Source organism: Morone saxatilis, unplaced genomic scaffold (genome assembly GCF_004916995.1).
Source record: "Morone saxatilis isolate NCDOM2014 unplaced genomic scaffold, NCSU_SB_2.0 Contig0, whole genome shotgun sequence".
NCBI classification, from domain to species: Eukaryota; Metazoa; Chordata; class Actinopteri; family Moronidae; genus Morone; species Morone saxatilis.
The window spans coordinates 17,549,643-17,572,919 of record NW_023339650.1 but is presented as its reverse complement, the minus strand read 5'-3'; the positions used below and the strand labels follow the sequence as shown (position 1 = coordinate 17,572,919).

The following is a 23,277-nucleotide window of genomic DNA, read 5'->3' as shown; positions in this document are numbered from 1 at the left end:
CCTGACCTCCAGGCCCCCAGCCTTACTGAAACATTTTTGAAGGCCAGTCGCTTTATTTGAGAACACGCTCAATGATTAATCAAGCTGTGTTTGATGAAATGCTCTTTATTAATAGAAAATCAAGAACTTTTCATGAAAAATACAATGTGTGCATATCTTATACTGTATAATATAACAAACTAAACTGGTTGTTCGGAAGCTTTTGACACGTCATGTTTTTTGTTGGCCAAGTTGAGCTTAAATAACACAACATATTGAATATAATATACAGTCTTGATTTTTCTGTTTTTTGTCTCCACAGCTTGGCAATCTGATCTACCTCTCCAATAACATTATTCCACAAGATGAGGTACCCTTTGCTTATTTGTATTGCTTTTTGCTCAGTAGAAATATGCCATTGTGGAATGCTGTACTGTGTGTGCATTATTTGTTCATTTAATATATTTTCTCAACTATTTGTTCAGCCTCAAGTTGCATATCAGATAAGAGGAGACACAATGGAAAGAATACGTTCAGTTAATGGAAGGGTGAGTATCAGTATGACTGTTTTATTTTAGATAATGTTAACTGGCTTGATTTGACTCTTCACGCTGGAATATTGAATACTGAATATTCTACTACAATGAATTTTGGAGAAGGAAGCTATGAAACATATAACACGTGCTTGTGTAAAATAAGGACAATTATATTTTTATATGGTTTTCACAGCATAGTTCTCTTTATTTGACTCACACATCCATACCAAATGCATCAAAACGCATCAAAATGCTGAAAATGTAATGCATGTTGATTTATAGTGCAGTGCAGACTAACCCTTGTAACTCTAGACTCTGAGGTGTTGTATATCATTCCTTAACCTTACAGTTAAACAGGAATCTTCTGAACTAACAGCAATCTGTTGCTTCCTCTCCCACCAGCTCAACCTGGTGGCCCTGAACCAGCCCCACTCAGGCGACATGATGGGGCTCGACACGGCTGACCGCATGTGTTACGAACAAGCCAAGGCGATGGGTTTGGCTCCAAACTACCGCGCCTTCATATCTTCCCACAGGCAAGACCTGGTCCATGTGGTCTTTCCTGGTTTCCGGGAAAATCTGCCAGTTACCAACCTCAGGGTCAGTTTTCTTCCCTGCTGTTTTTTTTATTACTGTCAAGCAGCTACTTACACTAACTTTTATCATGCAGGGTAAAGTATGTCTGGCTGCATCTAACCCACTGTGCGTCTTCTTTTAGGGAGACGTGATGTTTAGGAACTGGCGGTCAATTTTCAATGGCGACGGGGGGCCAGTCAGAGCCAGGATACCCATCTACTCCTTTGACGGCCGGGATGTTTTAGCTGACCCCTTCTGGTCAGTAAACATGACTGAGTCCGTGCTTGTCTCTTCATGTCTTCTTATTATTATATTTTCTGTCATGTTCATATATTCTGTCATCTGTCTGTCAGGCCCCAGAAGAGCATCTGGCACGGCTCCACCAGCAGGGGTCTCCGAGTGGTGGACAAACACTGTGAGACGTGGCGAGCGGACCACATGTCTGTCACGGGCCAGTCATCGAGCCTGACCTCAGGTCTGCTCCTGGGACAGCAGACACGGAGCTGTTCCAACCAGTACATCATTCTTTGCATTGAGACTCACAAAAATGCTTAAATGCGCCCCATACCACTCCACCAAGGAACCCATCCCAGCCACCGTAATGTCAAACACTCGGGGAAAAGATTTGAGTGTCTTCCTTAGAAAAGGACGTCGTTTTCAGCACATCTTTGGTGCTACGTGTAGCATTTTGAAGACCACATTTAACGCCCTTTTGTTCACAAAGAGGATGTTATTTATTTAGTATATAAGTTGTTTGTGACAAGCCAGAAGATTGTTAAGAGGCAGTAACAAACAGATGAGATATAAAATGGGAACGTAAGCTAACATGAAGTTGATGCTATGCTGTGAAACTGGAATGATTTTGTGGATGGCTCACAACCAAAATTTGTGCCTTTTTTTTTATTTAAATTTTTTAAAGAAATGTCCCTTTTGTGTTGTAAAGCAATCCAGAAGATTGTCACTTACGTTAAACCTGGTGGCACATAATTTAAAACGCAATACAGAGCCTGACAGTCTCCTTGTACTTATTCACAACAGTAATGCTAACACTTTCAAAGAGAATGTGGTAATGATTTATTAATGTTAAAATGATACACGCAGCACCTTTTTAACCTTTGGGTTAGGGTTAGGGGTTAGGGTTAGACTAAAGTGGATGGACACATCTGTTCCCCACATGGTCACCCAGGTGTGTTGAGAATGAGACATCTCTTTTTCAAGTTTATTGTCTGTTTGTTGTTCAACAGACTGGAAGTAAAGACTGATGGGCTGATTTTTTATTTTTTATTTTTTTTACAAATGATAGATTTCCAAAGATTTTTGTGATGGGAGCATTAAGCGCTACTTTCACTGTTTTGTTTACAGGTTGTCGTGGAGAGTTTTAAGTTTTAAAATTTTCAGTAGAACTTTCAATGGGCAAGACGTTTGTTTCAATATCTTACACAGTCCCTCGTCCAACAGTGGGATGACCAGACAGCCGGTGTTGCCACCAAAGTAATTTTTAATGCACTGTACTTTATTTTAAAAATATTTTCTAGTTCAGCATTTTCATCCTTGAAGGTATTGTTTGTGTTGTAGCTTTTCATAAATCACTTCTTAGCAGCTCTAACTCTCAATAGGCTATTTAATTTAAACTCAATGATTTATTTATACCGTCACAGCACATAACATGAAATCAGATGATTAAATTTAAGAATGTAATTTATCGTTTATTGTTTGTCAAATAACTGTTTCTTCTCACTTTATGCCTCTTTTTATATTGTTTGTACAGTTTTGTTTTTTTATTATTGATTTCTGGGGAATGTTGACAGTCAAAACTAAATTTCTTCGAAGTGTAGAGATGCAATTGAAACAAGCTAAATATTTTCATGCAAGAAAAAAAAAGAATTTTAGAAAAAGAAATTCCAAGGGAAAAAATGAGAGCACATGTTTTTGTATAAATATTGGTGCTTTGATGAATAAATCTTTCTCTTTTCATAAACTTGTTCTTGTTTCATTCTCAGTTTGCTGCAGAAAATAGCTCAAATACCTCTGAGTGCAAATAACACTGTAATATACGGGTTGGTGAACATAGTGGAGCATTAAGCAATGTTAAGTTAAATAAAACAAATTTCCTCCACTGAGGACAATAAAGTATGAATCTGAATTAATCCACCATAAAATGTGTTTTGAATACTGGCTGCTAAAGTTAATTATTCTTAACATGTTTTATATGTATCATTAATTGAAACAAAAGTCTGTGGGGTAATGGACATACGTTTGTGAGAGCAGTAGTAGTAGTAGTAGTAGTAGTAGCAGTAGTAGACTCTACGGTATACCTTTTGTGAGTAATTCTACTGAATGTGATTCTTAGATAACTTGGGTTTGCACTGAAGGTTAAAGGTTCTGTAAACAGTATCCAAATATAGCTCTTCAAACACATTTTCCTTCCAAAGGTTGAGTGTTTTTGAATGTTTTTTTCTTTCAATGCCATGTAGCTCTAAGCTTGTACTACGCTGATGAGTTAAAGTACATGATGGAATAGTATTGGAGTAGCACAGAGCGCTCTGACTTTACTTTACATCAGAACATCCTTGGTGAGGTTTTTTCTGGTCTCTTGGACATGAATGCTTTCCAGGTACTAGCTTACGATTTCTTATTTTGGTTTTAATTGAAAGACTGGAGCCTGTTTAAGCACGCTAACTGTTCTAACTTTGATGTGAAGGTCCTGTTTGTCCTCCTGACTACTGCAGCAGCAGCTGACGGTCAGTCTTTCCACCGTGGCAGTTGCCCCCAGCCATCTGTTCAAGATAACTTCAATGTTACAAAGGTAAAATACTGACGGAATATTACATGTATTCAGATCCATTCTGATGACTTTTTTCATGTATTGATTTTGCTCCTATTGGCTGTGGGTGCAGTGTTGCCATTCATCCCTACTTTATACAGAAGTGTATATATGTGGAAGGTTGAGTTTTACTGTCTTTTCGAGGAGATGCCATAAAAACACAGCTGCCAGGTGCTGATGGACTCAGTCTGCTGACTGAACAACCTTTGTGCTCTTTTCTTTCTAGTATATGGGCACCTGGTATGAAATAGAGAAGCTCCCAGCTATGTTTGAGAGAGGAAAATGTAACCAAGCCACATACAGTCCTCTCGCCGATGGGACCGTCAAAGTTCGCAATGTAGAGCTGTTGTAAGGATTAAAGTAAAAACATTATTTGGTTTAAAAAAAAACATTCCTTACTGGGAGTGTCACCTCACCCTTCACTCTGCATATGTAACAAGTTTGGATAGATTTCTTGTACTATTGAAGTGAATTAGTTTTTGTTTTCCTTCTTACTCTCTACAGGTCTAATGGGAAGATGAATTCAATTGAGGGTGTTGCCAAAGTTAAAAACTCATCTCAACTTGCTATTCTGGATGTCAGCTTCTTTAAAGGTAAATCTACTGTGGACATATTTGTGCTAGTACGTTTTACTATTGTACTACAATACAGAATACCCTTTTAAACTATTTTATTTTCTACCATCTATATCTGTACCCAGGTGTTCCAGATTCTCCCTACTGGGTGCTCTCCACAGACTACCAGTCATATGCTCTGGTGTACTCCTGTTTTGACTACTTTGGCCTTTTCCACATCGACTTCGCCTGGATCCTGGCTCGCACTCGGGTGTTGACTCAGGACGTCGTCAGCCAGTTACATGACAAGCTGGCTGCTGCTGGTGTGAACATAAACCGCCTCACAGTCAGCAATCAGACTGGGTGTGATGTGATGTCCTGAGGCGTGATCAGCACAATGAACTGAAGGGGAGGAAAGTGCTGAATTGGCTGTTTTGAACTGTAGCGCAAACTTCAAGCACAGTACTTTGTTTATCATTTACATTAGCTGGAGACAACGCTATCAATTAGAAAAATTCCCACAAGACGGACAGTTTGTAATTTCCTATTAATTGCTTATTAAAATGGGTTTTACTTATCTTTATTGCATATTTATTACACAACACTATTTTACGCCATTGTCCTAGAAAGTACTTGAATGTGTCCTTAAATACAGCTTTTTGGAAATATGTTTGTCATGTTGGTTTGACATAATCTAGTGCTGGAGCAATGAAGTAAAAAGTCAATTAAATAAGTGGATATTTTGGAATAATTATCACCACCGAAAATATTATAAAGATGTTTATGTTTATGCTTGCACGTTGTTCCTTAATTGTTTGTTAGAAACAATATTTTTAAAATGTGAGGACAAAGGTGATGCTTTTATTTTGAAGGTAGACCGGAAGTATTGTGACAGTAATATAGCAGTTCTGCGGAAGCACACTGGCTACCGTTTTTCGACAGGGCTGCATAACTTTCTGCTATTGTTATACATTTCTGAGGCTTTTTATTGCATTTTAATCCACAGTGAAAGCTGAAGAGTGGCGGGAAAGGGTGGAAGGAGAGAGGGGATGACAAGGAAGCATAACTCGAAATGGCGACACTCACACGAACCACATCAGGTTTTACAGTTAGAAACATGACATTGTTATTGTTTTGCATTTCTCTTTCGTGTCTGCCGGTTTATTCCTCCGCCAGCAGAAACGACAGACCCATTATTGGTAAGTTTATTAAAACGTATTCACTGCAACATACAAGTTAGGTTACATTTTGAGGCCAATGCAACCTAAAATATCCAACTTACCCATAATGCTTGTTTTAATTTGCAACGTGACCGGTGTCGAGTCACGTAACGTTAACTACGTATGCGCGTTTAAAATGGTTGTTTGTTCTTTTTTTTTAAAGGTGTTCTGGCTCAAGAAGTTTATTCACCAAAACCAGATCAGACAGTTTACATTGCTGCCTCTTATGTCAAATACCTGGAGTCAGCAGGGGCGAGGGTTGTACCTGTCATGTGAGTTACTACCTAACTTCCCCAACTTCATAACTGTGTGACAGCTTGTGTAGCAGCCTGTTAACACACTCTGTTCACCTTTACAGGATTAACCAGACACTGGAGGAGTATAAGGCACTGTTCAGCTCCATTAATGGGTGAGTGTCTTATAATATAGTACCCAGTTTAGCTGTCATGTTATTCCAAAATGAACAAACACAATAACATTTGCTGAAAGGTTCCTGTTGACTTTATCTACAGAATAGCCATAAAGCCATAACAGCCCTGCAGTTTTAAATGTTTAAAGTAAAAGACATTTGTTTTAAGGCTGTTATGAAGCAAATATCCCATTAAGTATTTGTTTTCCCCATGTCATCAGGACTTTTACCCACGTCATATTACATGATGCACCAGCAGAAGCTACTGTAAATCTTATTTACAATGGCAGATAAATGTGCAAGTCATACGTTTAATAATTGGTGAAAAGTAAAACAGGTTAGATATAATAATTAGAGATATATAGCAACATTTGGCTACTTACAAAGGTACAGTGACGTTATGAAGGTGGTGCATCAGTTGCAAATTTCTATAATGTGGAAAGCAGTAAAGTCACAGAGCGCCTGCCAACACAGTAACGTTAACACATGTCACATTGAGTTGAATCAACACCTCTGAAGGCCACAAGCATATCAAATGCTTTCCTGTTATTTTGTACACCTTCTGTAATATATTCTTTAAAAAAAAAAATGAAAGAAAAACCATTTTGTGGCCGTCTCTTTGCGAATCATGACTCAACGTGTTGTGTCTTCGTTAACAGGATCCTTTACCCAGGCGGGGGTGTCAGCATTATCTCCTCTGGTTATGAAAAGACTGCAAAGATCTTTTATGAGCTGGCTATTGAGGTAAAAGTGTAATAATACTAGTAAACACTCTTGTTGTGTGTGTTGATGCTGGATAATGCCGCATGCTGTACGTGATGTTTCAGGCAAACAAGAAAGGCGACTATTTTCCTGTGTGGGGCACGTGTCTTGGATTTGAACAGCTGACCTATTTGACGAGTGGAAAAACAATACTGACACACACCAATACAAGCGGTGTGCCATTGCCTCTGAACTTCACTGACGGTATGGCGTCATTTGACACATTTTCAGAGAGATGTAAAGGTCGTAGCAGCACTGCCATGGTCCTTTTTAAAGCCTTGAAGGGTTGTGAATTTGAGAAGTCTCTTTTTAATTGTGAGCTTCTGTAGCATGCTAGTTTTCATGCTAAAAATTCTCAGTGTTGTAACAGTAATTAACCTTGATCCGTTGGGTCCTTGAATTAGAGGGAATTGGGCCTGGGAAGTCCTTGAAAAATGCTTGAATTTGATGTTTAATACGGTGTGGGAACCCTACTTTACATGTTAATAATGGACCCTCTTTACGTTCACTGCTTTAAATACCTTGTGAAAATGTGCACATTTGTTTAAATAAGCTCATTTTTTTAATTAATGACCATTGTCTTATGACCCATTTCCAGAAACCAAAGACAGCAGGATGTTTAAAGGCTTCCCAGCTGAACTCATGAAGGATCTGGCCTCTCAGCCGTTGACGGAGAACTCTCACAAGTGGAGTTTGGCAGTGCAGGTACGTCATTCAGTACTATTTAGGGTGTAGTTTAATTGGGAGTGCGTAGTAACTAACCTCTCGGCTTCTTTCAGACTTACGACACAAATGAGGAGCTGAAGAAGTTTTACAAAATTCTCTCCACAAACATGGATGGAAAAATAGAGTTTGTGTCAACGGTGGAAGGTAGTTAGACTGCAGCATCACTTTATCAGTACATAATACCGGAGGGAACTTGTTTAATGAGCCCTTTCTCCTCCCTTACCTCTCGGCAGCGTATGATTACCCAATTTACGGGACACAGTGGCATCCAGAGAAAAATGCATTTGAATGGACGAGGCCTTACATTCCACACTCTCCATCAGCAGTCAAGACCACCTTCTACATGGCTGAATTCTTCGTCAGTGAAGGTACGAACACAGCATTATGTTTGGGAGCCTTAATGGAACAGTCAGTGCTGTGTGATCTATAAATCTTGTATTTATTTCTCCTCTTACAGCCAGGAAGAACTCGCACAGATTTGAATCTGAGGAGGACGAGAGCAAAGCACTGATATACAACTACAATCCTGTTTACACTGGGCCCAAGAGCGGCTTTGAGCAGATCTATTATTTCTAATTCGCTCTGACGTTTGTTTGCGGAGTGCTTTTCCTTTTCAGCAGCTGATTGGCTGTTTCACCCGCGTGACCTGTGAATGTTTGCAGATTATTTGGCTTGTTTGATTCAGCCTCTGCTGCTCACTCCATCTGTTGAATCTGCAACTTAACCAAGAAGTAAACTAAAAAGAGGACAGATTTATACACGCAGCGTAATTCTTGCAAGATTGTTGATTCTCGTGGATGCTGTAGCCGGATTTACAGCTGAGTAATTAAATGTCATTACGGAGAGTGAACAGTGACATTGTAAAGAATTTTGCCTTGAAAACTTGAATGTTTACAGTCTACACTTTGAAAATGAAATGTATTTTAAGCTGCACTAATCTATTGCCTATGGAAAAATATTGATAAAATGAGAATTTATGTGCAATATAAAACCTTGTTTCCAGTCGCAGCAGGCAGATGTTTTCGGCAAAAACGATCTGATGAACAAACTTTACACTGCCTTCTCAGCACCAAACAGCAAACAAGACAATTAGCAGCCAGCTAGTGGAGCGTTTAGCAACTACAGAGCCAGAATATTACTCTCAGGGTTTATTGGAAACCAAAACAGAGGAAATGTTGGACTTACATTTGGTGGGTCACCAGAAATATGACTCCAAATTGAATGTGAATGTCGCCATGAGTCAATGTTGTCTTCCTCTTGTTCCCCTGCCCCCAAGTGACCAGAAACATCAATACAGCTTTAAAATTCACAAGACCAACAAAAAAGATGAGCCAGAAAAGACTGAAGGCTGATAAAATATCTATTTTTTTATTCTAACATTTACCTTCATGCCACAGTCTGACATTAATCTCCTTCTATGCTTTGGATAACAAAGTTGAGTGTCTTGAAAAAGTCCTCAACCACTGGCAAGAAAGTTCGATATTGCCATTGGCATTTATAAAGTCCACTTTCAACTCAATTCAAGGACAGCAACAGGAGAACAGAAATGAATAGTCAAATGTAACTTCCAAAATGCTTTATGCACAAATAACACTCAGGTAATATTGTTTCTGTTTTCTTTTCTTTTCTTTTTTTTTTAGAATAAAATGATATTTGAATAACATTTACACATCAAGCTGACGAGACTGGGATCTCAATCACAATACTACTGGAAATGTAATTTATGCAATCCAGTAAGGAACATTCAAGATGTCAAAATTACCATGTGGAGCTGAGCTATCGGGATAGTGCTGCAAATAACTTCTTAGCATGCACTGAAACGTAACACAAATGGCCATTCAAATTAAAAATGGAAAATTAAACTTGTGCCTCAGGAATTCATCATTTCGTATGTCTTCGTTGGACATTTTTCTATCTTATATACAAATGCATAATTTCTCGGGGTGTAACACTAATCCTAATGGCTTCTTGCCTTCAACCTTGAACAATGTATTCACTTTAGTGTGAAGTGACAGCACTTTCAATGCTGAACACTGCAGTCTCTGTACTGGTTGTACATGTTCGTCACCTCCCGTTCTTAAACATCTTATAAAGCAACGATGCATGCAGATTCTGTACATTTTATCTTGTTGTAATGTCAGTGGGCATATTTCCAGAGAATGGTTCATTTTCTTTTCTGTGAAAATCCCTTCAGTTTCACATATTAGCTGTTGAGAGCAGGTCTTATTATAGTATAGTCTATTTCAAGCTATAGATTTTAAGGACCAGTGTGTAGGATTTCTTGGCGTCTAGCGAGCGTCTGAGATTTCAGATTGCAACCAACTAAATCCCCTTGTCTTAAAGTGCGACAGAGAAACTACGGTGGCCACGGAAAACACAAAAGGCCCTATCTACAGCCAGTGTTTGGTTTGTCTGTTCTGGGCTACTATAGACAAAAACGGCTCATTCTAAGCTAACAAGGACACAACAATTCTTATTTTCAGATGATTCAACACTAATGAAAACGTACCGATGAATATTCTATTCCATTTCTGCCAGGAGACCCTCCTAAATGTTACACACTGGACCTTTAACAATAGCTGCCATTTTGGGATATATGCTTATTCGCTTTCTTGCCACAAATTAAGATGAAAAGGTTGACACCACTGTTACATCTGTCTGAAGTCCAATCCAGGAGACAGCTAGCTTAGCATAAAGACTAAAAGCAGGGAGAAAACAGCTAGCATAACTGACCCATAAAACCACAATTTGTAGTTTTTGTACAGGTGAAATACATCAAGTCACAGTGTGACTTGCTAACCTTATGCTAAGCTAACCGGTTGTACCTTTAAATTTAACAGACAAATATGAGAGTGGAATCAATCTTTTAATCTAACGCTTGAAAAGACTGCAAATTAGCTAATTTCCCAAAATATCTAACTATTCTTATAAAATTAGCCTCGTTGTAGTTCATAAATGCAATCCCACAGCATACTTTTCTGACAAAGTAAGGCACAGTGACTAAAACAAATTGATGCTTCTGTTTGATTAAACTTGATCGTCACAATAAAACCGTCTCAAATGAACATGAACAAACCCATGGTATTTTTTTTTCTTCTAAACATTTTGCCAGTTAAGAGAATTGTGTCAGCATCACTGAAATAAATAAAATAGGCTACGAGATGAAACCAACATCAGGGCAAACAGGAATACCAAAAGAAAATATATCCGTAATAGCCGAGTGAATGTTTGTGTGCTATTTTACATACTGTAAGAACAATAGACACAACCACAGTCCAACATGAAAGTTCTTCACAACTTTAAAAATAGTAACATTTCCTGTTATCTGCACAATTCCAGACACCCGTTGTGAACAACCGATGTTTTTCACCAGGCGTCTGAGTTTCATTAATATACAATCCCACCAGTTATGTGCTATAAGGTGTTCCTTTTCCTCACAGCTTCAAAGTCTGTGTGAGAGCTGATGCTTTCTCTCCACTGCTTTTGAGGAGCTGGTCCATCCTGCTGTGAAGCTTCCTGTTAAATCGATCTGTATATTCCAAAACATCACGTCAGGTCATCAGTCTTTGTTGGCTCTCTGGAGGGGCCTTTGGGTTTGAACTCGGGGCAGAAGATGTTGGGGTGGATGTAAGAGTAGATCTGTCCTCTGCTGGAAAGGCAGTCTCAGGTTCAGCATGCGGACACGGGGAGTCCAAATGCAAACCAAATCAAACTGAGAACAGGTGAGAGTTGCATATTGTGGATGACTGTATGCCAGTGTTGTGCTTGGGCACAGAGACAGGATGGAGGTTAGTGTATGCGGAACGTATGGGTGGGAAGGATTTGGGAGCATGTGAACCTCGGGAGGCCAGGCTAACCCTCGTCTTCGCTCTCCTCCTCCAGCGCCTCCTCAAATACTATTTCTGGTAGCCTGAAGCATTCTGCGAAGAAGTTCACCAGGGACTGACTGAGGTGCTGCCTTGTTGCTTCGCTGTGAATGAAGTGGCCTTCGTCTGGGTAGATCTGAGACACAAAGGTTTACATGGGTGAGACGTTGCTTTTGGCAACATTTTCGATCACAGACACACCAACAGTTATCAGATGATTATATTTTGATGTCTTCCATATTGGGCTGATAGTGGGATAAGTCACTGGTGAAGGTGTAGGTGGAGCAGATCTCTCAGATTTATTATTTACATGAGATAGAAAGTTTTGACATTACCACAAACTCAAGTATGCAGTTTCCACTCCAGAAAACCAAAACTTGTGGTGATTTCAAATTCTTCAAACTAAAAGTTTACATGGTCAGTAACTTGTGGTTGAACAAGATCAAAAGTCAGATTCGTAAAAATACCAATACCACACTGTAAAACTCATTCATTAGATGGAAAAATCCTTCCTATTAAAGTAAAAGTATGTAAGTATAATTAGGAAAATTAACTTAAAAGTCCATTGTGTAGGATGTAGTCGCATCTAGTGGTGTAAAAAATGTGAACACCCCTATCTAGTTAGCTATTGTGTTAGGTGATGTTTTGTTAGCAAAAACAAAAGGGATGCAATTTTAAATAATTCTAAACAAAGAAAAGCTAATATTTATCATTAACATTCTTGGATTTAATTTTTCACTAAATAGGACTACATTTCTGGAGTATGCACTTAACAGAAATATCGTATTACAACATGTTTATATGGGTTGACCTAAAACCTTTTTGAGAGCTATGAAAAAACAGGTTAATGCATGTGTGCACAGTAACCTATCAGTCAGTAATAAGCTCCAATGAACATTCAGCTGCAGTACATTGTGTCTTAATTGGATTAGTCCTGGTGGTAATGCAGGATGCCCAAGAAGGTCTCATAATCTCATTATGTGGAATGAAGGCATTGTGAGGGCTAATCCTCCGCCCGCTGTGGGATCCCACTGGGATCACAAAGCTCCCAAAGGTTGGAGGAGAACTGAACCAGGCGAAGAAAGACAAGTAGGGAAATTGGATCAGCAGCGGCTGTAATTACAAAGGAGTGAAGGTAAAACCACATACCTGTAGAGTGTAGTTGGCCTTTTCACTGATGAGCTGGGCGATGAATTTCGCTGTATGTTGAAAATGGACTTTTTCTGGGAAAACATAATTAGACGTAGGCCCAGATGTCAGAAACAGAACATACTATTGCTTAATAAGATTTTAAAGGTGTAGAAATCCTCATCTTACCATCAGCTGTCGGATGGATAATAAGAAACTTCTTATCTATGAACTGAGATGCTCTGTGGGCTAAATTTGCCATCTGAGGAGTAATGAGACACGCAGCAGCACATTAGATCTAATTAGATGCTACAATAATCATCACAACTGGAATTTCACAATCAAACCTTACTGTGTATGCCCTTGGATCGGGTTTAGGCAGTCCGAGGTATCTCTCGGAAAATGCAGAGGCTACAGGGGAGAGACAAGGTTTCCATTAACACTTTACCTTCAAGTCAATTCAATTCAAAACTTCATAATAAAAACAAGATTGGTGTGTCATTTCTGTCTTGTTCTCTGGCCACTTTGAAGGGAAAAAAGTACACTTTTCCAGGTTTGTTTCTTCTCCATATTCAAATACATTCAGCAATCTACATATTCTTTAGTCTCGAAGCCTTTGCGGACCATCTTCATTTGCAATTCCAAACTTATACAGTGTCATGGCATGTCTCTCACCTTGTCTGGCAAACGCAAGATAAATCAAATAGATAGGAAATCAGTCACACCACGACGCCCAGCTCCTCCTTAATTTGCAGTTTCCTGACTCGGTGCAGCTACAAGACCTCCGTCTCTCTCCTGACGCACACTATTCTACATTTCACACATTTTATTCCTTTGGTAGCGGAGGTGAGGCTGGGGTACTTAACTTTGCCTGGCAGTGTTAAGATTGGGTTCTAAGGCGTATCTACACCATCGCAGATAAGGTGAAAACATTTTTTTTTTCTTTCACACACAAAGTACATACAGTACATGTATAACAGAGCCACTGCAATAATACCCAGCTGCAGGGGGGAAAGTGCCAGATTCGCAATCTCTGTCTGCCTTTTTCCTTTTGAATGCTTTCTGCCGGAGCCTGAGTGATTACACAGAGATTCTTCTGCAGCACATACAGCAGAGACCACAAACAAACACAGCTCACCATATAACTCAAAGTCGGTGATGGGCGAGAGGACAGCGCCGCACTTTACAGGGGATTCCTCGCCGCTGACCAACAGGCTGGTCACATAACCTCCATACACCTGAGGTAAGACAGAAATGCATCAGTGCCCGAGGAACTCCACTTTCAAATATACAGCAGACACACGGCACACTGTACCCAAACTGACACTCCAAGAACATAACAGTCCAACAAGTACATACACTGAGTATGTTCTTACCTTTCCAAAAGCTCCAACTCTGGTTTTGTCAATGTAGGGCTCTTTCAAAATAAAACTGCAAAAGATAAACATTGGTTCCTGTTAGGAAGAACGTCTCTGTCATAGCAGCTGTAGCTCACACATACAAGGTGTTTCTTCAGCAATAAGGAACTTTTAACATTTCCTGTTACGACAAGAAACACTAGAACTGCTACAAGTGATTATTGCTGCTTCAGCATCACTTTTAAAAGCAAAGTGCTTCACAGATTAAAAACAGATTATATTATCGTTTTAATGCTGTTACAGTTATTAAATCCAACTACTTTTGTGATACGTGTGAGCATGCTTCAAATAAAATGTACACATATTCTTAATATAATGGCATGTTCTGATTTAATAGAAATTTCTTGTTTTACACAGATTTAAGTTTATTTTATGAGCCAATTCATCCCTACTGAGATGTAATGTCTTTATGTCAACACAGATACTATTTCATAAGCTAATCTACCTATCCTCAAATATAAATTAACCTGTAAAAAATTATACTCACCCTGTTTCTAAATGTGGAAAATATCAAGAAATAAACAGATTGGAAACCCCCATTTTTTGGAAACGTGTTGAGATGTTAGAGTATGTCAGTGGTATTGAAAATAACCCATGTAGCTATTTACTGCATGTTTACTCTAACGTCTGTTACATTTTTAAAAAGACGAGATGAAAACATTGCATACTTGAGTGCATCATTCTGATCCTGTTCCTCGAACACGCCCAGCTTCTTCTGGATCCGGTGCAGCAGGTTGGTGCCCTGGAAGCCGCTGCCTCGTCCGTCGCAGCGCACCACGATGGCGCCGAAGCTGCTCACCAGCACCGTGGTCCAGTCCATGTGAAACTGCTCCGCCACCATCTGGCCACCGGGTGTCCCGTCACTGCATAGATACCAACACAGAGGACTGCTAAATGCAATGCTTTTCTAACTGATGTCAGAATAAAAATGAAAAAGTAGGATAGAAATTAGGAGGTTGTGTGTAATGTGTTTGGGTGTTTACTATTTACTGTGGCTGTCTGTGAGCTGGCAGTGAGCTACATTGTGTAGGGAGGGTAATCCAACATCATCAGAATATCAGTATAAGAATGAATACTCCAGAACAGTGAAATTTGATATCTATTAAAAATGATTATTATTGCAGATGCTGCTGACTCTTTGATTATTTAAGACCTGTGGGTGCTGTTTAAGTCTAAAACATAAACCCTTTTGTTGGGGGAAAAAAAGTTGGAAAGTTGACTTAACTTTAACTAATGCTAATGTAGCACGGTGTTCATAGATAAGCCACCATGGCCACTTTCATAAGATTAGAAAAAGGAGCATACAGGGAAATATGGTAATGTTTTTCTTTCAGAAATATGCAGGCAGAGCACAAAAGGCCAAATTCTGAAAAGCTTAGATTTTAGCTGCAGAGTTAAATATAGTTAAATGCCTGAGGAAAGAAATGATAATGAAAGAAAGGGGTGGACAGGAGGGTAAGTTTCCTCATTCACAGTGTAATTATTATCCAGCTAGAGAAGAGGCTTGTCTTTAGATTAATATGCACGATTAAGACTACAATGATGAGGACAGCCATGTCCTCATAAAACTCAGAGTGAAGTGTAGACATGAGTCAATGCTGCTAATGGACATAAAGTGTGTGTGCACCAAATGTACTCTGCGGACGTGTGTGAAAGCGTGCGCTCATACATACACAAGCAGGAGCAGGGGGTAGTGGGACGTTTCCACGAAGCCGGCAGGTTTGAGGATCTGCATCGACAAGGCTGTAATGCAGATACAAACAGCTGTAAGTCACACAGTGCTGTCAATACACCATAAATTCACTCAGACATTAATTGGGACAAACTTTAATGTATATTTTGAACCCTGTAAATGTGTTATCTTTAATTACCAATTAATGATGACAAAGTATCATGAATCATAGTAAAGTTTCTGTGCCATCTGCATTAAGTTCATTTTTCATAGGTGCATCTGAATTTCATTTAGTGCTTTAAAAAAAAACAGATTTCAGTCAGTGGAGAATGTAAATGAGGAAGTGTGATTTCACATAGGAATGGAGGGATGGAGAGTCTCATCAATTGGTGTGTTTCCAAATTACAATTAAAACATCACAGTTTACTGTACTGTACAGCAGCTGGGAAAAAAGTTAACATTTGTTAACAAAGGTTGTTTTTAAAAAGGAAATACTGGGATAGTTTAACCTCTTTGGGCCTCTAAAATACAGTCAAAATACACAATATAAGAGGGGAGAATCTTCATTTAAAAAAATCTTTGTTCGAGCTAATTCACATATCAATGCTGCTTCATTTTAATGGGTTACAGGTCAAAAAGGTTGGGAACAACTGTTACTGACTCTTACGTGAGTGTCTAATGTCTGTAAAGTTTGTCAACTATCAGGTTTGCATATGTGGTCTTCACTTGTACATTAATGTGACTGTGGTTGTGACACATACTGTAGTCATCCATGTTGATCTCCTTGTACTCCACTATGGGCATCTGCATAGAGTCCAAGGTCACCCTCAGGTTCTCATTGCTCTCCAGTTTATGTACTTCTGCAATACCTGTAGACGGCAAACGATTAACCAATGAGCTTTACAATGTTCACTGTATTAATGTGCGGACAAAAACACGGCGAAAAGTAAACATATTTCAAGCCATAGTTATGATACCTGACAAGCAAGTCATGATACAATATACAGCAAAAAAAACTCTCATCATAAAATTAAAACAAAAATTCAATCATCTTGTTTTTATTTCTGTGGAGTTCTAATGTGATGTGATGTCATCAAAACCAAAACCAATTTACTATTGAAATGTCATTATTAATCTTCATTTTTTGTTTAAATGTGTCACTGAAAGGGAAATTGATTGAACTTGGACATGGACATCTAATTTTATTTTAAATGATATTTAATATGAATGTTTTATAGTTTTTCATTAATATATGTATGACCAATCTGTTAAATGGTTGGTGAGTTATCCTAGAGCAATAAAATACAGTATTATTAAAATACAGTAGTATCAGTTGGATGGTTTAGAAATATATATGGAGCTATTGCATGCATTAAAATTCATACAAGGAAGCTCCACACAATATCAGAGCCTCTCTTTCTCCAAAACTTTCAGCAGGAGCTTAAACAAAATGCAAACCAGAAAAAACAGACACGACTGCAGCTGAAACCTGGATTGTGACCTGAATTCGCTTAAGGCAAACTTCAAGTCTCAAGAGGTTGTCCTGAAAGGAGAACCAGCTGTACTCATTCAACAGCTACAGCTGGTGTCTGCAACACTAACTTATCGCCCTTGGTTGCTATGACTGCTGAAGTCAAAGGGGACGAAGCAAACATTGTATGTTGGGATTGGTTTGTGTGTACGGTCAAAAGGCAGCATCCAGGAGGGAAATTCACAGACGGTTGCCCGACCTGCCTGTACTGACAAACTCAGATAAAACCTGCCAGGCTGAGGAAAACTTCAATTAAACCTTCTGAAAGGGAGAAGAGCTCTGCCTGGATTAGTGACTGGAGCGATCAGAGTGTTTCTGTATGCATGTATGCACTAATTCTGACATGAACTTGACTATCACTGCTCAGTGTAACGCCACATACAAAGCACAAACAAGTCCTATTACAAATTAAAAGCACTGAAACAAGACATTTCTATTGGTCACATTAGTAGTTTGGTTCTAGGTTGGCAATGTCGACCGCCACATTGTCCACCAACAACTGCTGGATGGATTGCCATGAAATTTGGTTCAGACATTCATGTTTCCCTGTTCATGTTGAATTCTAATAAATCGTATGTGGACTTTAAACCAATTTGAACCAGTGGTTTAACCAATTTGAACCAGCCCCATCATCAGGTCAAAATGTGTCCAATACTGTAGTTAATGACCAAATACTAGCCAAAACTAATGACATTCCCATCAGTCGCAACTGTACTTTGTGTAAGCATGCTAACAAGCTCAAAATGACAATGCTATAGTAATATGCTCACGTTTAGCAGGAAAACATGGTTAACATTATACCTGCCCAACATCAGCATTTTAACATTGGCATTGCAAGCAGGTTACAGACAGTTACAGACAGTTACAGACACACAGAGCAGCTACGATAGCTGTTAATATGTATGGCATCCTGGCTGAATTGCTATGACGGCACTTTCCATACTTTATGAACGTCAGTCATGTTGATTTAAAGACAATTTTAGATCTGTCAGCATAGAAAAAGCTTTTTAAAAAACAGCAAAGTCACCAGATTAGTAGGTGAACATTTGGGAAACATTACTGCACTTAATATTGTTAAACAGTTAAATATATCCCATAATGTACGGTGATAACATTTCATTGGCTTCTTTTAACATAGTCAGGGAAGGGACATCATATTGGTAAAAGATGACATTGACACACACACACACACACACACACACACACACACACACAAATAATCAAATTACAGTATGCTGATATTGCCATTGGGCAGGTCATAATTTAATGAGGACATCCATTGTGAGCAGTAATGTGATTACTGCCATCATGCTCGACTTGGCTTGTAGACAAACAGTGACTCAGAGCGCAGGTGGTCATTCTGCACCGCAACGGAAACACTTCTGTCCCCTCTTGACAAGGTCAATTTCAGTGTAGCTATTATGCTACTGCGTCACAAGGTCGCTCGTAATGTCTTTAACATATTTTAGAGTCTCGTAAATGCAAATTTATGATTTAGTTGGTTAAACTACTCACTCTCTCTGTCTTGGGTCTCACTTTCTGCATCTCTCTGTGTCTTGTAGACAGCTACAAACGGGATGTCCCAGCCTAGAAAAGAAAATGAATTTAAAAAGTGTCACAGATGTGTACTTTTATATTTGAGCATGACATTTGGAATCACCATATCTAGGCCACAAACGGGTAAACCCTCTCACCCTAAAGCCTTAAAACCTGAAATCAGAGGGAGAAGGGACAACAGATGAAGTGATTGGTGCACTTAGCAAATTGGGAACACGGTACAGGAACACTCTGGTTGCGTACGGTGGAAAGTACACCATCCACTCGCTCGCTGCCTCCTTTTCTTCCACCCACGCTCTCTCTTTGTGGTAATGATATCATAGCCTCATCACATAAATTCTTCCAGGCAGGCTGTGAGTAGAGAGGTGGATTACAAATGTATGAGGTGCAGGACCACTGACGATCAGTGATTTCTGAGGTGTGCAGAGAGGGTTTGATGGCATTATGGTCGTTCCCTGTTTGATCCAAGATCAGTGATGATCACTTATGGAGGTTCAGAGGTGACTGACACAGAAGTGTTGGATCAGTGATTAAATATTGAAGCTGTGAGGCTTCAGTCAGACTGAAATCACAGAAACATGAATCTTTTGACTCTCTCTGTTTCTGTGGCAGCGTGAAGACAGTGATATGACATTTTGATATTTTTCTGATCTTGAAAAGCACTTTGCCTCTTTTGTTGTTGTTGTCATGCTCAGCACAGCATATATGGATCAAAGGTGGAAGGAGAGGCACAACAAGATGGGAGTTCTTTCTTTTCAGTAAAGACTGGAGAATGGACACACAAAGACTAATATTATTTTCCTTCTTGAAGCAACCAAACTGGACGAGTGGACTCTTGGTGAACCTATTTTCTTCATGGTTTGTGCTTGGATACGCCCATTTTGACCTTGCACACTTTATTGCTTCATTGTTAAAATAGATCCCTATGCGTCTACATAAAGTGGATAAGTTGGACAAAGATAGATAGAGTGTAGTTCAAAAAGAGGGCGATGTGACTCAAAGATACTGTGTTAGCTACCTTGGCAGTTGAGCAGGAAATAGCTCATGTTGTGGCTGAAGGAGCCGCTGATGTAGCCACAGCTGTCGGACAAGGCGCACGACAGACAGCGGCGGTTGAACGAACCAAAGGTATCGGCGCTGTGGAAACAAAGAAGAAATTTGGACACATGCAAAATATTCCTGTCCCACTTCTAAAGCAACAACTGCTGATAACAAAATAAAAAAAACAGCCGTTACCTGTACAAATGTCTTCGTTTTGGACCATCCTCAGTGCTCAAGAAGTATCTATATTAATAGAAAAGAAGAATCATAGCAGCAGATTTGAGTTTAACTGTAACATACACAGCAGCTGCACACAACAACTCAAACTGGTTTGTTTAGTCTTTTATGTGAGTTTAGCAGAGCTGTGTTCACCACTCAGCCCGGGAAGTGGAAAAAAAAAGCACCTGGAGCACACATGCAATGACCCAACTACTCACTAGAATGAAAGATGGGGGGAAAAAAAGAGGGAATCCTTTTTAGAACAGAAGTAGGCCAAATCGTACCCCCTCTGCGAAAAGGATTTTAGGTTTTTCAGATCACTCCAACACTGTGTAATGAATAACTGTTTGTATGCACTTTTGTATGTGTATGTGTGTGTGTGTTTGTAAATGCAGGTGTGTACACCATGTTAGTTAGATCATGGTTTGAACTGGGGTGTGGGCATGAAATTATCTTGGGGTGATGAGGATGAGTCACATTCCTCAAGGGTGCAACAGAGACGCTGTTACACTGAACACATTTAGAGCGGTTTATTGTGTGGAACTGTACGAGCTGCTAGAACATCAGGCTCACCAGAATACACAGCGAGTATAGCTGCTGTCTCAAACTGTGGCATCAGTGTCAGTATGAGCTATACTCCTGTCAAAAATCATTATTCATCTTAAACAGTGTCAAATAATCTGCTTCATTGTGCTCTGTATTGAGGCACTCAAATGCAGGGTCTCTTTCTGTCTCTGTCCATGGTGCTGAAACATTTGACCCACTGTCCCTCTCGCATGAAAACTTCAGCAAAAACCTAGTCAAAGTGAGTTTTGCTGAAGCAGCAAGCTAGCTTTATTTCTGATGTCCCTGCAGGATCTCTAAAAGAAAGACAGCTTGACAGAACTTCATAAATATCCAATAGATGAGCTTAAGTGCATGTGACTTTTGATTGCTGGCGGTTTTTGTAGGTGCTCACATCAATTGGCTGTCCTCATTATAGGCCAGGACTTGGGTGACATCCCAGTCTCCAGACGTGATGGATTGCAGTGTGTCTGTACTGGTGTTGGGCTTTGGGGATAAGCAGAAAAGTAGTAATAAGGGCACATTAAGACAGTAAAAGTGCTGATTGTATTGCCAAAATGTCTATAAAATACCAAGAGTTTAAATTCTTTAAATGCAAACTTGCCAACGGACCAATACTCATTCTTTAAAAGCCATTTTTAAATAATATTACATTATAAATAAATAATAAACAGACTGTATAATAAACAGGGAGTGTATTTTTGCTAATTCTAAACAATACTGAAGACATACATATTGTCTTACCTGAGAGATGGACATGGAGATGTGGAAGAACTTGCCCCTGCCTCCTTGAGGAATGGCACGGGTAAAGAACAGCTTCAGACCATCTTTGGAAAACAGAGGCTTCTCATTCTGAATACACAGAAAATATCATTCACATATTTTAATTAACAAAACATAAATAAATAGAGCACCACAAACATAAAACTATAGAAATAGGTTGGTTATTGCAAACGTCCCCCCATTATAGTTTACAAAAGACAACATAAAAAAGCAGGCAACAATTTAAGAGTTGAATATAAGCAAGTTTACCTCCTACTATAACTTATAACTTATAACTTAATATTCTTACCTGTCTGTGCAGCCACCCTTCACTTTCATCCTCATGTTTCTGTAAAAACAGGTTTCAGTTGTTGTATGAAAACAGGCCTGGAGTGTCTCTGATACATACTGTACAGTACACACAATATATACACACACACACATGCACGGAGAGAACTCCGTTGTACCTTTGTGCAGACTCCCGTTGTGGCCTCACACAGTGTGAGTATTGAGATGTTCTGGGCTCTGTTCAACCAGTTGATGGCCAGTTTGGTGGTGGTGGCCCATTTCACCATGGTCACGTAGTACTCACTGACAAACACAGAGAAATCCTCAAATAATGATTCACATTGTTTACACTGTGTGATAGCATCATCAGTGGGTAAATAACAAACATATCAGAAATTAAGACAGCAAGCGAAAAAAAAAAGAGCCCCACAATGTTTCCATTTACTAATTGCAGATTGTGATAGAATTTTAAAAAGGGATGAAACATTAATGATCTCTTGCAGAGAAATTGAGATATTAGAGGAGCGTATAATGAGCCACAGCGAAAGAGGAATAAAAAATTGGGTATAAATACGAACAGAGCAAATGGGAATATTAAACTTAATGGAACTAAACACAGGACCAAATTAAGTAAAAATGTATCACTGGAAAAATATAATTTGTAGAATCTTCACAGATATGCACATTTTAGAATTAAAAACAATATGATATTTGAGAGACAAACCTAAATAGCATCAGAACATGAATACACAAAGAGAGGTTACACATGCGAATATGTGTTTACAGGATGTTACAGGAAGTGTGTATGACTTGACTGAGGAGAGAGATTGTTTGGTTGACAGCCTCACCCTATCCTGGGATCATCAGGTCTCCTCATCTCGATGGTGTGAAGAGGGCCGTTAAGGTTCACAACATACAGAGTGATAACTGGGTTCTCCTCACCGGCCTGGACGGGACGAGCAAAGAGGAGAGGATTTAAATAACGCTTCTAGCTGAACAGAAATGTATTATCAGTTGTCAAAGTAGTGTTGTGAAATAAAACTGTGCACCTTAGGGTAGTGGTACTCTTTCCCCATTGGGTAGGGTGTGCCTGTGAACATGGGCAGCTCCATCCTGGGCACCAGGGTGTCATTGATGGTGGCGTAGGCTAACCTGGCACCATCTGGAGACCACCAATGGGCGATATGGGACTGGAAAATCTCCTCTGGAAAGAGTGAGAGGAAAATGACCATTAAACATAATGACAGTGAATAAAAACTCACACAGCAGAGACACAAGTTAATTACATAGCTGCAGGCCAACAGAATCAGATTGTTGCTCCTTTATCAGGGTTGGAAATTAACAGGTGTTATGGGAAAAATGTCTTTTAAATGTATACAAATGCTGTATAATTAGCAGTACTCATTGTATTGCATTGCTCTCTCCACACAGATACTTGTTAAAACATTCATGCATGAATGTTGTCTCCTATTGGCCATCACACAGGATTTATGGGTGTTAAATTGAGCAGTTTTTAATAACAGTGCCAAAACCCACAGTATGCAGTACCAGAAGAAAATGCTGTTAATCAATTCATTGTTTATCAATTAATAGTAATAGAATCCCCCCATAAAAGGACAATAATTCCCCTAAAAATGAGGTCAAA

General features: G+C 39.2%; 4 protein-coding genes across 5 annotated transcripts in view; 3 read left to right on the top strand and 1 right to left on the bottom strand.

Annotated features, from left to right (window-relative positions):
- Window positions 1-3,069, top strand: part of LOC118337694 (collagen alpha-1(XVIII) chain-like) — a 56,955-nt gene extending 53,886 nt beyond the window's left edge. Inside the window, exons 40-44 of the mRNA XM_035674830.1 lie at window positions 302-349; window positions 465-527; window positions 918-1,115; window positions 1,234-1,349; window positions 1,445-3,069. Coding sequence (XP_035530723.1) covers window positions 302-349; window positions 465-527; window positions 918-1,115; window positions 1,234-1,349; window positions 1,445-1,646 — 627 coding nt within the window. The 3' untranslated portion in view covers window positions 1,647-3,069. The remainder of the gene's footprint in view (window positions 1-301; window positions 350-464; window positions 528-917; window positions 1,116-1,233; window positions 1,350-1,444) is intronic.
- On the top strand, window positions 2,266-4,941 carry LOC118324695 (apolipoprotein D-like). The gene is made up of 6 exons (XM_035657149.1): window positions 2,266-2,277; window positions 3,655-3,705; window positions 3,793-3,897; window positions 4,142-4,263; window positions 4,420-4,508; window positions 4,616-4,941. The coding sequence occupies exons 1-6, from the start codon at window positions 2,266-2,268 to the stop codon at window positions 4,849-4,851; spliced, it is 615 nt and encodes a 204-aa protein (XP_035513042.1). The 3' UTR covers window positions 4,852-4,941.
- A 419-nt stretch (window positions 4,942-5,360) lies between these two features.
- Window positions 5,361-10,651, top strand: ggh (gamma-glutamyl hydrolase (conjugase, folylpolygammaglutamyl hydrolase)). Its single transcript, XM_035682126.1, has 9 exons — window positions 5,361-5,668; window positions 5,853-5,961; window positions 6,048-6,098; window positions 6,758-6,842; window positions 6,926-7,064; window positions 7,459-7,565; window positions 7,640-7,730; window positions 7,820-7,954; window positions 8,044-10,651. Exons 1-9 carry the CDS (start codon window positions 5,542-5,544, stop codon window positions 8,160-8,162), a joined length of 963 nt encoding a protein of 320 aa, XP_035538019.1. The 5' UTR covers window positions 5,361-5,541; the 3' UTR covers window positions 8,163-10,651.
- Window positions 10,652-10,776: 125 nt separating this feature from the next.
- The window catches only part of dpp6a (dipeptidyl-peptidase 6a), a 122,746-nt gene continuing 110,245 nt past the window's right edge, over window positions 10,777-23,277 (bottom strand). Inside the window, exons 9-26 of one of the 2 annotated variants that reach the window (XM_035682104.1) lie at window positions 22,682-22,836; window positions 22,481-22,578; window positions 21,812-21,935; window positions 21,655-21,693; window positions 21,327-21,434; window positions 20,977-21,068; window positions 19,995-20,042; window positions 19,777-19,895; window positions 18,717-18,788; window positions 16,432-16,539; window positions 15,672-15,741; window positions 14,667-14,861; window positions 13,957-14,011; window positions 13,719-13,818; window positions 12,933-12,991; window positions 12,770-12,842; window positions 12,602-12,675; window positions 10,777-11,588 (exon numbers count right to left, since the gene is read on the bottom strand). In XM_035682104.1, coding sequence (XP_035537997.1) covers window positions 11,439-11,588; window positions 12,602-12,675; window positions 12,770-12,842; window positions 12,933-12,991; window positions 13,719-13,818; window positions 13,957-14,011; window positions 14,667-14,861; window positions 15,672-15,741; window positions 16,432-16,539; window positions 18,717-18,788; window positions 19,777-19,895; window positions 19,995-20,042; window positions 20,977-21,068; window positions 21,327-21,434; window positions 21,655-21,693; window positions 21,812-21,935; window positions 22,481-22,578; window positions 22,682-22,836 — 1,739 coding nt within the window. In that variant the 3' untranslated portion in view covers window positions 10,777-11,438. The remainder of the gene's footprint in view (window positions 11,589-12,601; window positions 12,676-12,769; window positions 12,843-12,932; window positions 12,992-13,718; window positions 13,819-13,956; window positions 14,012-14,666; window positions 14,862-15,671; window positions 15,742-16,431; window positions 16,540-18,716; window positions 18,789-19,776; window positions 19,896-19,994; window positions 20,043-20,976; window positions 21,069-21,326; window positions 21,435-21,654; window positions 21,694-21,811; window positions 21,936-22,480; window positions 22,579-22,681; window positions 22,837-23,277) is intronic. The other variant, XM_035682114.1, reaches the window with a different exon arrangement.

Excerpts from the sequence above, each read along its gene's own strand:
- LOC118324695 (XM_035657149.1), top strand. Across the intron at positions 3,898-4,141 it reads ATAACTTCAATGTTACAAAG|TATATGGGCACCTGGTATGA; the intron begins GTAAAATACTGA and ends TTTTCTTTCTAG. Across the intron at positions 4,264-4,419 it reads GTTCGCAATGTAGAGCTGTT|GTCTAATGGGAAGATGAATT; the intron begins GTAAGGATTAAA and ends TACTCTCTACAG.
- ggh (XM_035682126.1), top strand. The coding sequence starts at position 5,542 with ATGGCGACACTCACACGAACCACATCAGGTTTTACAGTTAGAAACATG. Across the intron at positions 7,065-7,458 it reads GCCTCTGAACTTCACTGACG|AAACCAAAGACAGCAGGATG; the intron begins GTATGGCGTCAT and ends ACCCATTTCCAG. Across the intron at positions 7,731-7,819 it reads GTTTGTGTCAACGGTGGAAG|CGTATGATTACCCAATTTAC; the intron begins GTAGTTAGACTG and ends ACCTCTCGGCAG.